The sequence below is a fragment of the Salvelinus namaycush genome, chromosome 28 (genome assembly GCF_016432855.1).
Source record: "Salvelinus namaycush isolate Seneca chromosome 28, SaNama_1.0, whole genome shotgun sequence".
Lineage (NCBI taxonomy): Eukaryota > Metazoa > Chordata > Actinopteri > Salmoniformes > Salmonidae > Salvelinus > Salvelinus namaycush.
In genome coordinates, this window is record NC_052334.1 from 23,761,072 (window position 1) to 23,782,822 (window position 21,751).

Sequence of the window (21,751 nt, forward strand, 5' to 3'; positions counted from 1 at the left end):
GCCATATAGAGGCTGAGAGAATCCTGTGGACATCCTGGCTCGCTGGGATTAGGTTGAATGAGTTGACTATAAACAGTTTGTTTTACATAACAGCTAGTAATTGAGTCAGCACTGTGTAAACTAACTCTAAAATAGATGCTGAAAACGAAAGGCATAATTTAAAATAGCCTACAGTCACGCATAGTGGAGTATTTTATTTTTCTAATCGGAAAGGTGTCAATTGTCAGTCGTTACGTAGAATAGCGCAAGCTAACAGCTACGTTCATTATGTCAGTAGTAGGTATTGATGTGGGTTTCCAAAATTGTTACATCGCTGTTGCCAGAAGCGGCGGCATTGAAACCATTGCCAATGAATACAGTGACAGATGTACGCCGTAAGTATATCATTGACACTATATAGAATGTGACTGTGCGCAATGTTTGCGACTGGATGCGCGCTGTAGCCTACCTGATGGCGTAGTGATCAAATGCTTCCACGATGGATGTTTCATGTGTAATTATGAATATCTTACATTGGAGGATGACATTACATTGGATAGTATTTTTTCTTCCATGTACATGCGTAGCCTATTGATTGGTATATTTTCAGCTTTGCGTATTACAACGTTATAACGTCGTCTCCATTCTCAGAAGTCTTTGTTACATGTTAATTTTACCATATGACTTAATAATTGAAATCGTATACGTATATGGAATTTTTGGTCTTATCTTACACTTTTCTATCCTATCCTGTTCTAAGACATGATTTTTAAGGCTTGGCGATAGCCTACGCCCAAATATGACCAAATTGTTCAGTATTAGAATGTTGTTGTTGATTTCTTTCTATATCTCATGTCTTATCGTTGTTTTAATGAATATGTTTACATTACTCTATTTTTGAAATAAGATATGTTGTGGGGGGGGGGGGGGGGGGGGGTTCAAAGCAGGCCCATGCGTTGAGTGTCAACCAAATGTAGGCTATATCGCATTTTATTTCTTGCGATCATCATTGCATTTGCTGGGACTTGACTATTGTACATTTTTGCTCTCAGACATACAGTACGACAAATTCCCATGTGGACAGAATCATTTGAACAAAGATAAATATAGGCTCTAGATTGGCTGCTTGTAAGCCTATGTGAATGTGTCTATCATACACACGTTATGACATTGGAAGAGGTGACTGTGAATACACGGGTATGGCCTAAAGTTTAGTTGACACTAATTCCTTTCGAAACTGCAAGATTCCACCTGCTCCTCCTAACATGCCACTGTGCAAGATGCACCAATACTCTCAGTGAGAGGGAATGTAATGACCTGGGTTTTATTACAGCCTGCTCTTGCAAATAACTACAATTTCCAAATAACTAAAATGACAACAGAGCAACTGCAGGCATTTTTTTCTATGCATAGAAAAACCTGGATCACTCTTTGTCAGCAACACAATGAGCTGATGCCGGAAGTGTATCAGTTAAATTAGTTAAGAAAGTGATATTATTAATGAGCAGGAATTCTTCGGAATCCTCTTCCCGAAAAGGTCTGAAGCTTCTGCGCATGTGCGGTATTCTCTACTTTACTCACGGTCTTTGCTCTACTCGTTCGGCTGCCCAGAGAACAGGCTACTATTTTCCATATTTGAAGGTGAACTTTTCTGTCTTACTGCCCTAATTCATAATACTTTCACAGACTCCCTTGTGAAATTCCCTTAATAATCTTCAGATTTTCAACCTCCATCGTTCTAAACTGGTATTCTTCTTTCTATGTCAATCTATCTTGTAGCCTACCATCAACCATTAGGCCTATAGCAAATGTTGTATGTATTTATTTGTTTTGGTTCCCCAGGGCTTGGGTGTCTCTGGCCTCCAAAAACCGCACCATTGGAAATGCAGCCAAGGGTCAAGTAAGATAATCAAATGAGAATAGATTTTATAGTACTAGTACTGTGCAAATGTAATTTCGCAGATAAATACTTTTTGGGAAATTACCAAATTGGTCAGGATCAAATCACATGTAAGTAAAAAAACAACGTTTTATTTCAGATTATAACAAACTTCAAAAACACAGTCCATGGCTTCAAGAAGTTCCATGGCAGAGCGTTCGATGACCCATATGTCCAGGGGGAGAAACCCAAGTTGCCTTACAGCTTGCACAAGCTGGCCAGTGGCAACACTGGAATCAAGGTAACACCACTGTACACATTTCCACTCGGTTCCCTTTTCACTGCACTCCATTTATATTGTGTTCTCTTTAGCTCCATCACCCCATGGTCCATTGTCACTATGTACAGTACCATTGTTATTTTGCTCAATTGTTTGTATTTTCTACTGTATTTGACCTACAAAGAAGATCATTTTGCAGTTTTAAAGCTAATTTTCTTGCAGTTCTATACATTTTGCCATGTCTAATGTGTATTCATGCGATATTGAGTGACTCAAACATCACCATAAAATCCAAGAGCTGAAAAACTTAGCTTAGAAACATAAGCCGACATGGGCTAGTTGATCTGTACATTTCTGAGAAGTTCTAAATAGCTCTCTAAGGTATGCATTGACTGACATGACAAGAGGAAAACTGATGATGCACTACCCAATTTTGAAATTGCACCGTGTGAATTTATTATTACATCTTTCAAGAGTAAGTTGAAAGCCAGACCGAGTTCCTTATTATTATTAATTTTTTTGGGCGGGGGGACCCCCTCACACCCCCTGCCGACACCACAGTTTGGGAACCACTGGTCTAAATGGCCTAAATTAAAACTGTGTCCCATTCATAGGTGCGTTACCTGGATGAGGACAAAGTATTCACAATTGAGCAGGTAACAGCAATGCTGCTGACCAAGCTGAAGGAAACTTCGGAGAGCGCCCTCAAGAAGCCAGTTGTGGACTGTGTGATCTCTGTGAGTTACAACAATATATTGCAATACACTGAAAATGGATCTAGTCAACATAATAACAATATAGCTACTGCACATGTGAATATACCATGAAACTAACCATACAAATATTTCCATCTTATTTCAAGTTTATTATTTTCTAACAAGAGTTTTGTTTCATAGGTCCCAAGTTTTTTCACCGATGCAGAGAGGAGGTCTGTGATGGATGCCACCCAAATTGCAGGGTTGAACTGTCTGCGTCTGATCAATGACACCACGGCAGGTCAGTGATTCCCACAGAGTGTCTTTAGATTTATTGATTCTAGTTGCCTAAAGCATTAATGTGTATTTAATTGTTTCACAACACATTTTTTATTTCTACCAACAACTTTATTTGAATATCATTATCCCAAAATAGGCTGGGGTTCCCTAGAGACTGCAGTTTTGCAAGTCTTAGTTTTCTCCCCTTAATCAGCAGGCACTGATATTCACAGAGGGCATTTGAAAAGCCCCTTGTTGGATGTGTAGGCCTGTGTAGGCCTTTAATCTACAATGTGTAGGCCTTTAAGCTACACAAACATATAATCATATTTTGTGATATTAGGTTTAGGGGACCAGAATGACCTTATAACACATCCATTACTTATATTCATTTCCATCCACTAAGATGCTCTTATTCCTGCAGTGGTGTAGTGTTATTCATTAGAGTGTCTCATATTGTTGTTTCTAAATGGCAGTGGCCCTGGCTTATGGGATCTACAAACAGGACCTGCCCACCCCTGAAGAGAAGCCACGCAATGTGGTGTTCGTGGACCTGGGACATTCATCATTCCAGGTCTCCATATCAGCCTTTAACAAAGGCAAACTCAAGGTGGATTTTTCTTCCTAAAGTACTGAAGCCTATCACTATTTTTCACCCTTCTTTTTCATTATTTCTTCCATATTTAACCCCTAACTGTCTGGTCAATTAACCAGGTCCTGGCAACAGCCTTTGACCCCTACCTGGGTGGGCGTAACTTTGATGAGGCACTTGTGGATAACTTCTGCGAGGAATTCAAGGCAAGGTACAAGCTCAACGTGAGGGAGAACCCCAGGGCTATTCTGCGGCTGTCTCAGGAATGTGAGAAACTGAAGAAGTTGATGAGCGCCAATTGCTCTGACCTTCCCATTAACATCGAGTGCTTCATGAATGACATTGATGTGACAGGCAAGATGAACAGGTACACATATCGATTTGTGACCCCTTCGTTTAGCTTCCTATAGTCTTAGAGATTTATATGCATTAATGATAATTCCACTTTTCCCCTTCCTTTTAATTTTCAGAGTCCAGTTTGAAGAACTGTGTGCACCCTTTTTGATGAGAGTAGAGGCACCATTGAAAGCAGTTATGGAACAATCAAGTATGTCATTTTTATCAAATCGAATTTGATTTAGTAGATGAACATCCGTGGTGACAGTAAATGATAATTCAACAGTAACCAGAACATGCATTATTTTACCCTCTCTGTGTGTTTGTGTTTTGTGTCAGAGCTGAGCCGGGATGAGATCTATGCAGTGGAGGTGGTAGGAGGAGCCACCAGGATCCCTTCCATTAAAGAGAAGATCTCCAAGTTCTTTGGCAAAGATGTCAGCACCACACTCAATGCAGACGAGGCTGTGGCACGTGGCTGTGCTCTTCAGGTACTCCCCTATCCTCTTACAGAGATGGAAACTTCAGCCATCAATTGTATATGATTTGCTGTAATATTCAGTGTGTAACAATGTGATTGTGTGTTTGTGTTTGTGTCCTTGTTTGGTTGTGTGTTTATTTATGTATGTGTGTGTGTAGTGTGCAATTATGTCCCCAGCGTTTAAGGTGCGTGAATTCTCTATCACTGATGTGGTTCCCTTTCCCATCACCCTGCGTTGGAAGTCCCCCACAGAAGATGGAGTTGGGTAAGGGCACCTATTCAGCTGGCTCTATAGAAAGAAACATGCGTCTGTAGGTGCAGTGTTGTTTATAGTAAGATGAGCAGACATTACAACTCAGTGTTTCCCTCTGTGTTTGTCTTGTCCTCATTCAAACCCACTGTTTGTTCTACAGAGAATGTGAGGTGTACAGTAAGAACCATGCAGCACCCTTCTCCAAAGTCATTACCTTCCACAAGAAGGAGCCCTTTGACTTGGAAGCATTCTACAGCCTCCCACAGGAGCTGCCTTACCCGGACATCAGGATAGGTACACTTGCTTATTCAACTCAGGCCTCTGCAGTTCTTCCATCTTTAATGTACCTGTTCAAGGAATTGGAAGGTGGTCTCACTGAACATAAAATATTTAGCTGTAACACCCGGATGGCACTTTGCTATTCTGCCTTGAGATCCCCTTACAAGACAGAGCAGTGTGCTCTATGGAATTCAGCTCCTATATGTCTGTAATGGCCATCTGCAAGTGTTCCCTGGTGGCCAGCCTGATGATGAACATTTCAACTCTATAGTGGGGGTCTCCCACCTGGCTGGTAATTAGGACTCAGGCTTAATCTCCCATGGAACAAACACTGCGTCCCTATGAGTCACAGGAGTCATTTACAGAGCCGAGCTGTGTGTGTGAGTGTGTGCATTATAAGGGGGTGTCGCAGATGGGATTTCAGTTTGAAAGAAGTGCAATTACTAGCTAGTCAGACCTCATCCTCTTTCCCCTGTCTCTGATGGACATGTCAATTCTCCAGTGTGTTTGTGTCATTTCTTGTGACTCCATCAGGTGTGACATTTGAACGTCTCTCTCCCTCCATCCCTTTCTCTCTTGCTTTCTCAGGGCGTTTTTCTGTTCAGAATGTGGTTCCCCAGCCTGATGGAGAGAGCTCCAAAGTGAAGGTCAAAGTGCGCGTCAACGTGCATGGCATCTTCAGTGTTTCCAGTGCCTCCCTGATCGAGAAGCAGAAGGGTGAAGGAGAGGATGTTCAGATGGACATGGAACCCACTGTGCAGAATGAAGGAAGGCCAGAGGACCAGGTAAGAGAGAAAGGAGTGAGAAGATTCACCTGAATTTCACATTTGTGAAGTTCGTTATTCAGCCACTTCACACTATTTTAAGATTTCAGAGCGACAAAGAAGCTGTTGTTTAATCTTCCCATTTGAATGTCTTAGGTCTAAGACTTAAAGCACTGATTTGACTTCATGTCTTTCTCTATGTGATTATTTTCACTCAAGCCCATTTTCTCTCTATTCCTGGCTCTTGAAGCTGCACCACATTCCTCTCATTGAAGATGACACCTTTAACTATATGGAGGAGGTTTGTGGTCACTGTGTGTGATTAGCCCTCACTCCAATCCCTTTTCATACTCCACTTCACCCTCTGCGAGGTGAAGTCCAATGCTGGTCTCATCTGTGGAGCACTGGTCTCACTAAGGTTCATCACATTGAGCCTGAGAGAACGGGTGTGTTTGTATAACCAGGCTTGGCAGTGTGTGACGCCAGATGATACATGAAGCCAGTGGAATAGCTATTAAGATGAATATACTTTCCACATCTTCATAGCTCTATCCTTCACAGGCTGTGCTGTACCTGTGTCTGCTATAAAAAAAATCCTCCTCCACTCCTTTGATATTATCAATATGTCAGTGTATTTGAATGTGTTACTCATACAGATCATAACATTCTAATTGGCATCTCTGAACAGTAGAGATTTTGATTAGATTAAAGCAACTGTCCAGTGAAAATCATATTCTGTTAACTCATACCCAAATAACGTTGTTGACTCGTATTTGTGGCCAAAGTATAAATTGGAGAAGTTTTAGGTGGAGTTTATCTCAAACACACCATTCCAACACAGAAAAGCAGCTTTTTAACTTACTTAATTACCATATTTTGGAAGGAAAACTATTTCACTCATATTGTAATTAATTATAGGTCATATTTCATAGAAATCTGGAAACACTGCACAGTTACTTTAACAGGAGGGGTGTGCAGCTTGAAGTAAGCTGGTTTAGATAGACATAGGTGTAACATAATGAATTACACTACTAAGGTGGTCCATGAGTCAAACCTACTGTAAGTAGAGGAGCCAAGAGTTGATTGTAAGATTCAGGGGATGTTGCTGTGAGAGTGTCCTACTGTCTCAGACTAAAATGCAGGTGGACCAGGAGAGTCAAGGCCAGGGGGACCAGCAGAATGAGGATGTCAGTTCCTGCAGTAAGGTGAATACATTCATAATAAGAAACTATAATTACATTTAAACTTTTATGTCTTGTGAAACACTGAGAATCAATATAAGAGTTGGAACTGATGTATTTGTTTAATTTCCCAACAAAGGAGAGAGTCCCTGATGAGAAGCAGGACCCAGCAGCAGGGGGAAGCAAGCCCAAAGTCAAAGTGAAAAGCACTGACCTTCCCATCCTGGCCAACATCATCAGACAGCTGGACAGGGGGGTCCTCAATGACTTTGTGGAGTATGAGGTGAGTCACTCGTAAGGCCACCCCAGCAGCTGAGTCATATTCTCATTGTAATGCTGGTCACTTCGACTGGGGAAAAACTTTGACCCTAAGGAAAGCTTATTGTAAAGTAAAACTTACCTGCCTTGTTTAGTTCAAAGACATAAAACATGAGTAGGAAAGGTTTCTGTATGAAGGTTAAGAATCTGAACCACCTTTGGAAATGTAACAGCAAGTTCTGCATTAGTTGTCTCATTCATGATTGACCTATGTTGTACACTTCTACAAAACTGTGGCAGATGATGTACCTCACTGTGTCCTATATTTTTGTGTGGCTGGATTCCATTGAGCTGCCTGGGAGTGGGTATTAGAGGAGGCGGAAGGCTGATTTTGGCTCTCAGCACACGTGCCTCCCTCTGTCGCTCCCTCCTTTTCTCTATCTGTACTTCAGAGCCAGATGATCGTCCAGGACAAGCTGGAGAAAGAGAGGAATGATGCTAAGAATGCTGTGGAGGAGTATGTGTACGACCTGCGGGACAAACTGTGTGGCATCTATGAGAAGTACACCACTGAGGAGGTAAGAACCTAGATTAACATATTTCTTCGAACTAATAAATAAATATTGCCACATTGAACAAATAACAAGTCTTTGCAATACATCATGTGTTTGCTGATACCTGTTTTGGCCTTTCTCACCTTCCAAAAAGGACAGTAATCGTCTGACAATGATGCTCGAAGACACAGAGAACTGGCTTTATGAGGAGGGAGAGGACCAAGACAAACAGGTCTATGTGGATAAGCTGGAAGATCTCAAGGTTAGTGTTCATTTAGCATAAACGACTTTTATATCCAGCCTCTGCCTGCACCCATCTGCTATTATGGCAATTCTGAAATCAGGAGCAAGATACGTGAATAATAAACAAATGTTTTTTGGGGCATTTAGGTGAACAGTGTCATCTCCATTTGAAAACATTAACCTCCGTTTGAAGGTTTGGGTACGTGACTCAGCATTTTTTTGTGTGACTTGACTGATATGATTTGACTGATGTCCTTTTCCAGAGGTTTGGCCAGCCCATTCAGGACAGGCACAGGGAGCAGGAGGACAGGCCGAGAGCATTTGAAGAAATGGGCAAGAAGATCCAACTCTATATGAAGGCTGTGGAGCTTTACAAACAGAAGGTAAAAACTGGAATACTTTTCAGCATCCTTTCATCTTTGCAATCTTTTTGTTTTTCTGGATTGCACTGATGTCAGAAAAGGCATTATCATGTTATTGCGTGCTTGTTATCTCCTACTTTAGAAACATTGAACCTGCTCTATTTCTATGGTTGAACCACCAATCACTAAAGCTCAGTGTGAGATGCAGTGAAATTATGCTGAGACCATTTACAATGCCCCTTTTTCTCTGTGAACTACTACACCACTGCTCTGTTGGGATTGTGCTAATTGCTTTCCCTGTATTACCTTTTCCATTTTCAGTACACTCCCATTTTATTTGTTTAGTTTCATCAGTCGTGTGTGGCCTGTACACACTTTTCAAACCTGGTTAGGTCAATGTCATAGTAATTTTATGAGCAATTGTGACACTGTCTGTTCTAGGACTTAATATGTTTCTGGGTTTAACCCAGGATGTATGTAATAAACAATCTGTGAAATTTAGATTAATTCATTATTTTGTGAGGGCATAGATGAGGTAATTTACGTAATGAGATAGAGGTGTTCTAGCTCTAATTGTTTTGTTTCCTATCTACACTCAGGATGAACGTTACCAGCATCTGAATGCTGAGGAGATGAGCAACGTGGAGAAGTGTGTAAATGAAAGCATGGGCTGGATGAACAGCAAGATGAACGCCCAGAGCCAACTCACAATCGCCCAGGGCCCAGTAGTCAAAGTAGCAGACATAATTTCCAAAATACAGGTGTGTGTGATAAGAGGGTATGATTCAACCATATGACATGCTATTGGCACATCGTCACCAGTTACTTATCTTTTTAATAATACTGCATGTTCCTATCTCCCACATATACCTATACTTTAGGAACTGGATGAAGTATGCAACCCAGTGGTCAACCGGCCGAAGCCCAAAGCAGAGGATGTGTCAGAGGAGAACTACAAGAGCAACGGGGCCCATAACGGCCCAAGGCAAGGAGCTGACGGGAAGGGAGAGGCAAAGGGAAGCAACCAGACAAAGCCTCCCTCAGGAGAGATGGAGATTGACTGAGCCCCTCTCTGCTAAACAAGCTCTGCTGCCATTACTCTAGCTCCCATCAGAGCAGGTCTACCCAAACATACATAGTATATCAAGGAACCATTTTTCCATGTCCACCACCACTCAGTGGGCTGTTGTGCATTTGTATTTAGAGTCCCCCTGTTTGATTTTTACCTTTTTAGACTTTGCCTTGTATGTTACAATGGTGCGCTCCTTCTTGAGTGGTTAGACAAGACCATATATAGTCATTAACTGTAAGATTAGATAGATTAAAACAATGCAGGCTCTCCCAAAAGTTGTTTTTCTAAACCATACGTGTTTGCATTTCAAAAGTCCCATAAGCAGATCTCTAAGGTGACTCTTATTGCACATAACCTTGTAGTGGAACATAAGTAGAATTACTGTCTGAACAAACGCTAAGGCTGATTAAACTATTAGTAAACTGTGTATGCAATAATACATATTATATATATTTGTATTTAATATATTAATTTGAAAAGATGTCTGTATGTCTAGATTCTGTAAATATTATTTTAGTAATTTAAACTGGCCAGTGCATATAGTTGTGTATAGGATACATTCCTAGTGTTGAAATGGGTGACACACCACAACTGTCAAGTAGCAAGACAAGAGAGCAAGCTGCTGCCTATTCTTTTACTTGTTTTCATGCATTTCCATATTTGAATCATGAGATTTTAAAACGGCAAGTAATAAATGCATTATTTTGTCTTTAGACAAACATTGTGTTATTTCATTATTGATCGAAATGTAATTGACTAAAGTGCTAAAGATGTGTATTCAAAGTATCTTCATCTTATTTAAGACTATTATGCTACAAAACTCTAATAGGGTCAAGTCTCTAGAGGATGTTACTACATAAAGAGGATGTTATTTTATTCAATGCATCTAGTGCTTTTTGTTCCTGATAGGCTCTTTTAGCTCGAGCAGCCCTCGAAGTGAAGGTTTTATTTTTTGAATATATATATTTTTTGAGAAAAAACAGTATACATACAAGAAGTATACAAACAGACAATGATAACATATGCTAGGGGGTACAACAAATTACAGATTATACAAAGACCTTAAAAGATGCACACATATTGATTGTTTTAACAGCTTTTTTATTAGAAGAATGTAGAATGGTTTTAATGTACTGCTCGAAATCCTAATAGAAAACACGGAAGAGTGTTTTTTTAGTGAATTTACATTTATGAATATGACATTTTGCAATTAGGACAATTAGTTTTGAGGTAAAATTGTTTTTCTTGATCCTTTTTATAGTTAAGGAAACCGAGCAGCACATTCTCCCATAAAAAAAACTAGAGTCATCAAGAATATTTACAATGATAAAACTATGAATATCTTTCCATAATTTCTTTACATGTAGACAATGCCAAAATAAATGCAAAACTGTTTCTGGATGCTCAACACAAAAAGTACAGTTAATGTTAATGTCTTTTTTGAGTGTCTTCAGGTAATGATTCGCAGGGTAATACTTATGGATAAGTAGACCTCTTTGACCTTGTTAACAAGCATGTATTTGTGTGATAATAACCAGACTTTTTCCCAACAGATATTGACAAATGTATTCCAGTAAGTTGTGACATAAGGAATGGATACAATATCCTTTTGAAATAAAGCATGTATAGATCTGTTGTTCTGAGGGAGCAAGGAGAAACAAAGAGAAACAAAGGTGTCCTATTGGAGAGTCAACTGGATTAATCGAGGGACTTCGAAGGGAATGTGGCTACTTTTGCTTGTTGCAATATGACGTGTATAGTCACGTGACCACGAGTGTAACGGGCGGATATTTTCAAAATGGAAGAAATGCAAAAGTTTTGGAGTGGAATAAAATAGCAACATTCATTTGTTTTTATCAAAGGTCGTTTACGGCCGCGGATAAATTAACCTGGTTGAACATGTATTGAATAATACTTTTGTATCGATTGGGAAGACACGAGAAGCAAGATGAGTGTTTCAATCGGTAATAAAATCGAGGTGAGTTATCCGCTAACGTTACTGTATTACTGTGTACGTTAGCTAGCTAACGCGTGGCTAATTTATTACTGTAGCTAGCTAATTTAGCTAGTCTAGTACAAATTATTTTAGCTCGCTGAAGTTGCAAGAACTAGCTACTCCGACGCTGTTTAGTTAGCTAAATAGCAAACTAACTTAGCTACTGTAGTTGTCTACAAACGTTACTAACTTTGCACAGTTCGTAGTCGGCAATGCAGAAGAGTGACGTTAGCTGATGGCTAAACCTAGCGGTGTTGCAGCCGAGTTGTTGACTCTTGAGACATGCCTCCCACACAGGAGGTTGGTGGCACTTTAATTGGGGAGGACAGGCTCGTGGGAATGGCTGGAGTGGAACGTTATCAAAATGATGCCATTCCATTTACTCCGTTCCAGCCATATGAGCCGTCCTCCCTTCAGCAGCCTCAACCGGTGGTGCTCCCCCGCGACTTATGGCACCGGTTTATTGTTGCCAGGTGATTGGGACCACAACGCCTTCTTCATTAGCGGGAAGAGAGCCGGGATAATTCAAGGCCATATGGCAAAGACGGGTGCAACGTTTGTTTGATGGTTTTACAGTTGGCAATGTTGGGTAGCCAGTCTGTAGCTTCCCTGACGACCAAATGCCTGGTACAGTTGTTGTGGTGGTGTACTACTCACTGGCTGTCTAGCCAGTTACATCATACATGTCAGAGGGAAGATGTTCGACAAAGTTATTCGTTATTTCTTTCAAAACCTGACAACTAAATGCAAAGTCAGTGAAGATGAGGAGAATATCTTATCTACAGCTGGGGAGTTACAGATTGAGGTATCACGTCAGTCATTTTATATATATATATATATATATATATATATATATAAACAGCTGACAGGCACATCTAGGACATATTTTTAGGACATAGGCCTAGCTATAGGACATATTCTAGTCATATTTGTTGTAATGTAAATATTATGTTATTGACTTTGGAATTCTATATTTCATTTTGTGAAAACATTTGTTAATTCTCTTTATCAGGACTTCAAAGTTCTCACGCTCCTTGGTAAGGGCTCCTTTGCGTGTGTTTACCGGGCAAAGTCAGTTAACACTGGCTTGGAGGTGGCGATCAAAATGGTAAGAACAATTTTTCTAAATTGCTATACAGTCTGCGTCCCAGTACTTTTATAGTGTTGCTCCCCAGAGAACCACAAAACACAAACATTAATACCATAAAGTAAGAGCTCAGCACTACAAAGTGTTTATTGTCAAGTGCAAGCAGACAAATCACAAGTGTGGAAATGTTGACAGCCTAACCCACTAACCCACAGTCTGTTCTGTCTCTGTATAGATCTCATCGTTTCTTTGTGGAAGTTCGATCGGCTCTTAGCCACAAGACTAAAGCCACAAAACATGCACTAATTATCTCCCTCTCTGTGCAGATTGACAAAAAAGCCATGCGCAAATCTGGTATGGTCAAGCGTGTGAGTAACGAAGTGGAGATTCAGTGTCGATTGAAGCATCCGTCAATACTAGAGGTAAGCATGTTTCGTAGTCGTAACATGTCCAATCTTATGTTGGACATGTGATCATTGTAGTGCTGAAATTGGTGATTCTTTAATAAGGTCTTATTTATGGCATGTGATCATTGTAGTGCTGAAATTGGTGATTCTTTAATAAGGTCTTATTTACTCATTTACATGACTGCATTTAACCCCAGGGTTCTCCCAATGATTTTCTAAATGTGGTGCTGCTGAGTACAGGTGGGGTGTAGACTCAGACAGTTTAGCTTTTTTGAATACTGCCATTTCCTGCCATCTAGAGCAAAAATGTCTAGAATAATAAGGTGTGGTGTCTGGCCTTAAATTATCAAACATTTTACATAGTGGCGCAGCCAGTCCACAAGGTGGTACTGTGCCATGAACCCTGATAACATTTTGGCCTGTCATTTTACTCTTTTGCAGCTGTACACCTACTTTGAAGACAGTAATTATGTGTACTTGGTGTTGGAGATGTGCCATAATGGAGAGATGAGTCGATACCTGAAAGATAGGAACATGCCCTTCTCAGAGGGTGAAGGTGAGTCTTTTTTTTTTTAACCTGAGAGTTAAACAGATACATTTCTTAACATGATATAAAGCTACGTTAACATGTTTTGACACTTTGCCTCGTTTCCTTTTATAACAGTTTAACTTTGTTTTCTTCACGTTACAGCAAGGCACTTCATGCATCAAATAGTGAAAGGTATGCTGTACTTGCATACACATGGCATCATGCATCGGGACCTGACCTTGTCCAACATGCTGCTGTCGGGCAGTATGAACCTTAAAATAGCTGACTTTGGCCTGGCCACCAAGCTGAAGCTCCCCAGCGAGAAGCACTTCACCATGTGTGGCACACCCAACTACATCTCCCCAGAGGTGGCCACCCACAGTGCTCACGGCCTGGAGTCTGATGTCTGGTCTCTGGGCTGCATGTTCTACGCCTTCCTGATGGGCCGGCCCCCGTTTGACACAGACACGGTGAAGCACACCCTCAACAAGGTGGTTCTGGGGGAGTATGACATGCCCAGCCATGTGTCCCAGGAGGCCCAGGACCTGATCCATCAGCTGCTGAGGAAGGACCCTGCGCAACGGCCCAGCCTGTCTGCCGTGCTGGAGCACCCCTTCATGACCCAAAGCCTGCTGGCCAGAATCAAGGAGCGGAGCCTGGGGGAGCCAGGCTCCATGGACAGCGGCATCGCCACCATCTCCACAGCCTGCACCTCGTCCACGTCCGGCAGCAGCAGCAGCAGTCTCCAGAGGAGAGCCAGGCGTGTGATGGGACCTGCCTTGCCCAATCGCATGATGCCTATCCCTACACTGCCCCGTCCGCCCAGCAACGCCTGCTTTGATGGGGTTGAGCAGTGGCAGCAGCAGCACTCAGACAGAGTAGGCAGGAGCAGAGCTGCACTGGGTGGGAAGAGTGGACGGCCCCACTCCAGGTACCTACGAAGGGCTCACTCCTCAGACCGGTCTAGCTCCTCTGTCACTCCAGTCCAGGGGATGGGGCAGGCAGAGCTGGAGAGGTGCCACTCTGAGGAGATGCTGACTGTGTCAGGGAGACTGGCCTTTCCCATGTCCTCCAGCTACAAGGAGACTCCACAACCCGTCGCAGAACATGGAAAGCTCCCATCGCCGCCTGTCAAACAGACAGCCAGGTAAGATGTGACACCAGTGTGCTGTAATTAATAGAATGTGATTTATATTAAAATGTCTGTCTAACTGATGCATGTATGTTCTCAGCTCAGGATGTTCATATTCCACACAACCACCACGTCCACTAAACCTGCAGTTAGAAGAGTCAGAAGGTGTACAAAATTGGTTCAGTAAAGAAGGTATATTACACCTACTCTTTTCTTTGCTGTATCTTAATCTTACATCCCAATGGAAAGATTTAAAAGTTCAAAAATAAAGATTTTCATACATGAGCTTAACAGTGTTTGTTCCCCCTGACTCCCCAGGCCCGTTTCCGAGGCCCACGGATGTCAGCGCTCACAGCAGCAGTGGCAGTTTCCATAGCAGCAGGGAGCCTCTAGGTGTACACAACTACTGGAGTGACAAACCAGCAGGCAGAGGGACCAGTTCTCACCGCAACCACAACCAGCACCACCCCTCAAACACTGAGTCCTACTGGGAGAATGGGCAACGAGTACATGGGGGAGAGCTGCAGAGTCTGTCTAAACCCAAACCAAGTATAGCAAAGGAGAAGTCCCTGAGAAATGTGCTCCCTCCCCTGTGTGCCTCCAGACTGAAACCCATCAGACAGAAGACTAAAATCGCTGTGGTAAGACAGACAAAGCCCCTAGTTATCCCCCTGTCTCTATTCACCTGATCTGCTTTCAATGACGGGGCTATGCCTGCCTGCTCTACAGCTGTGGTTTCTGTCTCTTTCTCCCCAGGTGAGCATTCTTGATACAGGAGAGGTATGTATGGAGCTTCTCAAGGGCCAGGGCCCCCAGGAGAGGGTCAAAGAGGTCCTTAGGATATCCTGTGATGGTTTGATGGTGAGTTTCAGGAATAACAAAACTTCATATCCTTCAGCGAGGATATATCATGGTCTCTGTCAGTAAAATAATGGCAAAACACTCATTTCAACCTTTGACCATGCACCTGTAGGTCACTATTTACCAGCCCAATGAGGGGAAGGGTTTTCCTGTACTAGAGCGCCCCCCTGCTCCTCCCGAGGACATCTTGATCTGCAGCTATGAGGACTTACCAGGTACACCTCAATACCAGACAGTGAAGTCTCTGTTACATGAGTAAAAATAATTGTATACATATGTTAGAAATCTGATTTCAATGAACCTTTGTTTTCTGCTTCTCTTCAATAGAGAAGTACTGGAGGAAATACCAGTATGCCTCCAAGTTTGTGCTCCTGGTGAAATCCAAGACTCCCAAAGTTACCCTCTATACCAAGTCTGCTAAGTGTATGCTGATGGAGAACTCCCCCAATGCAGACCTGGAGGTGTGCTTCTACGATGGTGAGGACCATTTTACAAAGCATCAGTTATATGAAACATCATGAACTTGAAGGATAAGATCTATTGTCCTTCTCTGATATTGAAATGTTATTGTTGCACACTGTTAAACTAAATCATCCTGACCTGTAGTTCCCCTCTGTGCTGTGACAGGAGCAAAGATCCACAAGACGTCGGAGCTGGTCCGGGTGGTGGAGAAGAGTGGGAAGTCGTACACAGTGAAAGGGGAGGTGGGTCTGAGTGGCCTCAGCCCAGAGAGCAGGCTGTATGTAGAGCTGTCTGACGAGGGCCACAGCATGTGTCTTTCTCTAGAGGCGGCAATCACTGCAGAAGAGCAGCACAGTGCCAAGAGCACGCCTTTCTTCCCCATCACCATCGGCAGGTGAGTGTGAGAGCCATGGCTGTGTCTGTTGTCAGTGTTAATGCTGTAAATTGTCATGTTTGGAAGCACTTATATCAGTGGGGGTCAGTGTCGTTTAAGATGAGGGAGGACGATTTATTTTTCATGAACATGGCCTTATTTCTATTACAGCATATTGGATGACTGTCATTCATATTCCATTCACCCAGTTCAATATAACAGCGATAGGTTTAGGCTACTACATGATACTCTTATTTTCCCCATACCCATCATAAGGTTGCTACAACCTAGCCTATGATTGAAAGTTTACAGCGTAGGTGGACAGGTCGAGAGACAAATTTGAGGTGACAGACAGTGACATTCAATACCGCCTTGCACACTCTGGCCTGCATCTAACTGATATAGGGTGTAATCATTAGTCCAACAGTTGCAAACAAGGTATGTTTATCCCTGTTTTAATGTTTGCTTCCGTTTAAGAAAAGTTAACAGAATCGGCGGAATGAATCAAATCAACTTTATTTGTCACATGCGCCGAATACAAGTGTAGACCTTAGCGGAAATGCTTACTTACAAGCACTTTACCAACAGTGCAGTTCAAGAAGAGTTAAGAAAATATTTACCAAATAAACTAAAAAGTAACACAAAATAACAATACGAGGCTGTATACAGGGGGTACCAGTACGCCGTTAGTGTGCGGGGGTACAGGTTAGTTGAGGTAAATGTAGGTAGGGGTAAAGTGACTATGCATAGATAATAAACAGCGAGTAGCAGCAGTGTACAAAACAAATGGGGGGGGTCAATGTAAATAGTCGCTGATCATGTGTAAACAGTTCACTCTCATAACACATGTTGTATTCCTTCGCTTGTGGACTTCAATGCACAATACATCAGCTGTATGTGACCAGGCGAAAAAACCTTTCCAAACCGCTACACACAGCCTACATCGTTGTCACCATTTTAGCTAAAGTAACATCATAGTCAGCATAGCTAATAGAACTAACGCGTTAGTAAACCTGCTACAATCATGCAGTAATGTTAGTGTACAGTCAGTCAGTAAGCATTTACACTGTCGGGCCCCGGAGGCAATAAATTAGTCAAACCAAAAGCTTACCTTGACTTGGAAGAGTTGCAGTGTTGTGTTAGAAAGTCATAGCCAGCTAGCATCCCTCTGTTTGAGCAGGGTGTTCCATTAGCTGCATGTACTAACTAAGTGGAACAGAAAAAAAATGACACTCTATTTCTCTCTTGCTTCTCCTTCATTTTGGAAGAAATGAATTGTTAAACTATTGTCTTTCTCTCTGAGTCAACTACTCACCACATTTTATACACTGCAGTGCTAGCTAGCCGGTTGTTTTGTAATTTTCTTGTTACTTTTTAATAAACATTTCAGGTTTTAACTTTAGTTTATTTAGTAAATATTTTCTTAACTCTATTTCTTTAACTGCATTGTTGGTTAATAAGGGCTTGTAAGTAAGCATTTCACAGTAAGGTCTACACCTCTTGTATTCGGCGCATGTGACACCTAAAAATGTATTTGATATTTGGTGACGTGATTATATATAGTATAGTTTTATTTAAAAAAGTATAATTTGAAAAAGTTTACAATTGACATTTTTATGAAATTCACTGAGGATGGTCCTCCCTTTCCTCCCCTGAGAAGCCTCCACTGTCTTAAATAAAGTACCATCTTGCAGAATGCTGAAAGTTACTATTTCAGTTATTTACACTGAGTGTACAAAACATTAGGAACACCTGCTCTTTCCATGACAGACTGACAGGTGCAGGCTATGATCCCTTATTGATGTCACTTGTTAAATCCACTTCAATCAGTGTAGATGAAGGGAAGGAGACAGGTTAAATAAGGATTTTTAAGCCTTGAGACATGGATTGTGTATGTGTGCCATTGAGGGTGAATGGGCAAGACAAAAGATTAAAGTGCCTTTGAACAGGGTGTGATAGCGGGTGCCAGGGACACTGGTTTGAGTGTGTCAAGAACTGCAACGCTGCTGGGTTTTTCACAGTCAACAGATTCCTGGGTGTATCAAGAATGGTCCACCACCCAAAAAACATCCAGCCAACTTGACATAACTGTGGGAAGCATTGGAGTCAACATGGGCCAGCATCCCAGTGGAATGCTTTCGACACCTTGTAGAGTCCATGCCTCGACTAATAGAGGCTATTTTGTACACTTTTATTTGTCTAATATATGTGTGTGTATGCATGCATACAGTACCAGTTAAATGTTTGGACACACATACTCATTCAAAGGTTTTTCTTTATTTTTACTATTTTCTACATTGTAGAATAATAGACGACACAAAACTATGAAGTAACACATGGAATCATGTAGTAACCAAAAAAGTGATAAACAAATCAAAACATATTTGAGATTCTTCAAAGTAGCCACCCTTTGCCTTGATGACAGCTTTGCACACTCTTTGCATTCTCTCAACCAGCTTCATGAGGTCTCCTGGAATGTTTTTCAATTAACAGGTGTGCTTTGTTAAAAGTTAATTTGTAGAATTTATTTCCTTAATGCGTTTGAGCCAATCAGTTTTGTTGTGACAAGGCAGGGGTGGTATACAGAAGATAGCCCTATTTTGTAAAAGACCCAAGTCCATATTATAGCAAGAACAGCTCAAATAGGTAAACTGTCATTTCTCTTTATCATTACTTTAAGACATGAAGGTCTGTCAATGCTGAAAATGTCAAGAACATTGAAAGTTTCTTCAAGTGCAGTTGCAAAAAACATCAAGCACTATAATGAAACTGGCTCTCACGAGGACCGCCACAGGAAAGGAAGACCCAGAGTTACATGGCTGTAGAGGATAAGTTCATTAGAGTTACCAGCCTCAGATTACAGCCCGAATAAATGCTTCAGAGTTCAAGTAATAGACACATCTCACCATCAACTGTTCAGAGGAGACTGTGTGAATCAGGCCTTTCATAGTTGAATTGCTGCAAAGAAACCACTACTAAAGGACCCAATCAGAAATAGATTTGCTTGGGCCAAGAAACACGAGCAATGGACATTAGACCAGTGGAAATCTGTTCTTTGGTCTGATGAGTAATAATTTGAGATTTCTGGTTCCAACCGCCATGTCTTTGTGAGACGCAGAGTAGGTGAATGGATGATCTCCACGTGTAGTTCCCACCGTGAAGCATGGAGGAGGTGGTGTGGGGGTGCTTTGCTGTTGACACTGTCTGATTTATTTAGAATTCAAGGCACACTTAACCAGCATGGCTACCACATCATTCTGCAGCAATACGCCACCTCATCTGGTTTGCGCTTAGTGGGACTATCATTTGTTTTTCAACAGGACAATGACCCAAAACACACCTCCAGGCTGTGCAAGGGCTATTTGACCAAGGAGAGTGCTGCATCAGATGACTTGGCTTCCACAATCACCCGACCTCATCCCAATTGAGATGGTTTGGGATGAGTTGGACTGCAGAGTGAAGGAAAAGCATGCAACAAGTGCTCTGCAGATGTGGGAACTCCTTCAAGACAGTTGGAAAAGCATTCCTCATGAAGCTGCTTGAGAAAATGCCAAGAGTGCATAGCTGTCATGGCAAAGAGTGGCTACTTTGAAGAATCTCAAATACAAAATATATTTAGATTTGTTTAGCACTTTTTTGGTTACTACATGATTCCATATGTGTTATTAACATAGTTTTGATGTCTTCACTATTGTTCTACAATATAGTAAAAATAAAGAAAAACCCTTGAATCAGTAGGTGTGTCCATACTTGTACTGGTGAAATAGCCTTCATTTCTCAGAACAAGAATACTGACGAGTTGCAGAAGAAAGGTCTTTGTTTCTGGACATTTTGAGCCTGTAATCGAACCCACAAATGCTGATGCTCCAGATACTCAACTAGTCTAAAGAAGACCAGTTTTATTGCTTCTTTAATCAGGACAACATTTTTCAGCTGTGCTAACATAATTGCAAAAGGGCTTTCTAATGATCAATTAGCCTTTTAAAATGCTAAACTTGGATTAGCTAACACAACGTGCCATTGGAACACAGGAGTGATGGTTGCTGATAATGGGACTCTGTAGGCCTATGTAGATATTCCATAAAAAAATCAGCCGTTTCCAGCTACAATAGTAATGTCCACACTGTATTTCTGGTCAATTTGATGTTATTTTAATAGACAAAAATGTGCTTATCTTTCAAAAACAAGGACATTTCTAAGTGACCCCAAACTTTTGAACAGTAGTGTATGTCAGCCGGTCCTTGTGTCACTAATCTTGCTACTCTGTTTGTCCCTCCCAGGAGACCTGCCAACCCAGACTCCTCCTGCCCCTCGTCCCAGCCTGCCACTGCTGATGTGGCATCACTGCCCCAGCCCCCATGTTTCACTCCCTCTGTGAGTTTCTCCCACGCAACATGTCACATTGTATGATCTAAGCTATTTATTCCATCCATTTCTATGGAGGAATTGTAAGATATTTCTGGTGTTATTGTTTTTGAACTTTATTTTATTTATCTTGTCCAATCTTCAGAGGTTCTCCTATGAAGAGTCTGACATCACCTCAGCCAGTGTGAACAAAAACTGCTCTCCGCTGTCGGTCAAACAAGACCACACGGCCAACGCAGGGAAAGTCCTCAAGTCTGTCTTTGTGCCAAATATTGGTTGGGCCTCACAGCTGACCAGTGGAGAGGTGTGGGTGCAGTTCAACGATGGCTCCCAGCTGGTGGTGCAGGCAGGGGTTTCCTGTATTATCTACACGTCCCCAGAGGGACGGACCACCAGGTACTGAACACGTACACAGCACCTTTAATAAATACAATAACTGACACATGGCTTTACCACTGTTTGATAGTGCTATGTCAATGTCCATCTTTGTCATTTTTGATAATTTTCAGATGTAAAAGATGGTTTTCTGTATTTGAGGAATGGTAGTTGTCAAACCCTTTTTGCTGACATGTTCCTACTTTTGTTGCTCCAGGTACAAGGAGAATGAGAAGTTGCCAGAGCTTGTGAAGGAGAAGCTGCACTGTCTCTCCACCATCCTGGGTCTGTTGGCCAGTCCAGCAGCACGCCGCTGAATCAAACCTCAGCATTGCCCCCTTGCTGTTATATTGACACGTCCCTGTGCAGCAATGATGTTGCAGGGAGGAGAAACTTTCATAGGCTTTATACTATGACATACATACCTCTTTCAAGTGTGCTTGTAAATATGTTTATTTTCTATGTACAGATGACAAATTATGAATATATTTTATGAAGTACCCATGTTGTACAGCATCTTGTTGAAATAGTTTATGTGCGTGTAAACTTGTATTTTCTATATTGTCAGTTGTCAAACCATCTACATGAAATGTCAGATGCATAAAAGCTGAAGCAATAAACATCTGCAGGCTGGGTAGAGTTCAGTCGCACGTTGGTGTTCAAGGGTCTTGTGTTCT

The 21,751-nt window shown here is 41.7% G+C and overlaps 2 protein-coding genes across 2 annotated transcripts; both read left to right on the forward strand.

Moving 5' to 3' along the window:
- hspa4l (heat shock protein 4 like) lies at positions 1–10,206 on the forward strand. Its single transcript, XM_038967955.1, has 19 exons — positions 1–374; positions 1,822–1,879; positions 2,019–2,159; positions 2,753–2,875; positions 3,035–3,134; positions 3,589–3,722; positions 3,827–4,071; positions 4,175–4,251; positions 4,380–4,531; positions 4,680–4,786; positions 4,935–5,068; positions 5,642–5,838; positions 6,948–7,022; positions 7,138–7,281; positions 7,709–7,834; positions 7,965–8,072; positions 8,317–8,436; positions 9,015–9,176; positions 9,297–10,206. The coding sequence occupies exons 1-19, from the start codon at positions 268–270 to the stop codon at positions 9,477–9,479; spliced, it is 2,493 nt and encodes an 830-aa protein (XP_038823883.1). The 5' UTR covers positions 1–267; the 3' UTR covers positions 9,480–10,206.
- Positions 10,207–11,264: 1,058 nt separating this feature from the next.
- Positions 11,265–21,726, forward strand: LOC120023837 (serine/threonine-protein kinase PLK4-like). Its single transcript, XM_038967954.1, has 14 exons — positions 11,265–11,465; positions 12,496–12,591; positions 12,897–12,992; positions 13,419–13,533; positions 13,669–14,653; positions 14,739–14,830; positions 14,957–15,279; positions 15,395–15,499; positions 15,612–15,714; positions 15,827–15,976; positions 16,127–16,355; positions 20,615–20,708; positions 20,845–21,095; positions 21,292–21,726. The coding sequence occupies exons 1-14, from the start codon at positions 11,436–11,438 to the stop codon at positions 21,389–21,391; spliced, it is 2,769 nt and encodes a 922-aa protein (XP_038823882.1). The 5' UTR covers positions 11,265–11,435; the 3' UTR covers positions 21,392–21,726.
- The last annotated feature ends 25 nt before the right edge of the window (positions 21,727–21,751 follow it).

Excerpts from the sequence above, each read along its gene's own strand:
- hspa4l (XM_038967955.1), top strand. The coding sequence starts at position 268 with ATGTCAGTAGTAGGTATTGATGTGGGTTTCCAAAATTGTTACATCGCT. Across the intron at positions 3,135-3,588 it reads GATCAATGACACCACGGCAG|TGGCCCTGGCTTATGGGATC; the intron begins GTCAGTGATTCC and ends TCTAAATGGCAG. Across the intron at positions 4,787-4,934 it reads CCCACAGAAGATGGAGTTGG|AGAATGTGAGGTGTACAGTA; the intron begins GTAAGGGCACCT and ends TTTGTTCTACAG.
- LOC120023837 (XM_038967954.1), top strand. The coding sequence starts at position 11,436 with ATGAGTGTTTCAATCGGTAATAAAATCGAG. Across the intron at positions 15,500-15,611 it reads TATCCTGTGATGGTTTGATG|GTCACTATTTACCAGCCCAA; the intron begins GTGAGTTTCAGG and ends ATGCACCTGTAG. Across the intron at positions 15,715-15,826 it reads CAGCTATGAGGACTTACCAG|AGAAGTACTGGAGGAAATAC; the intron begins GTACACCTCAAT and ends TCTCTTCAATAG.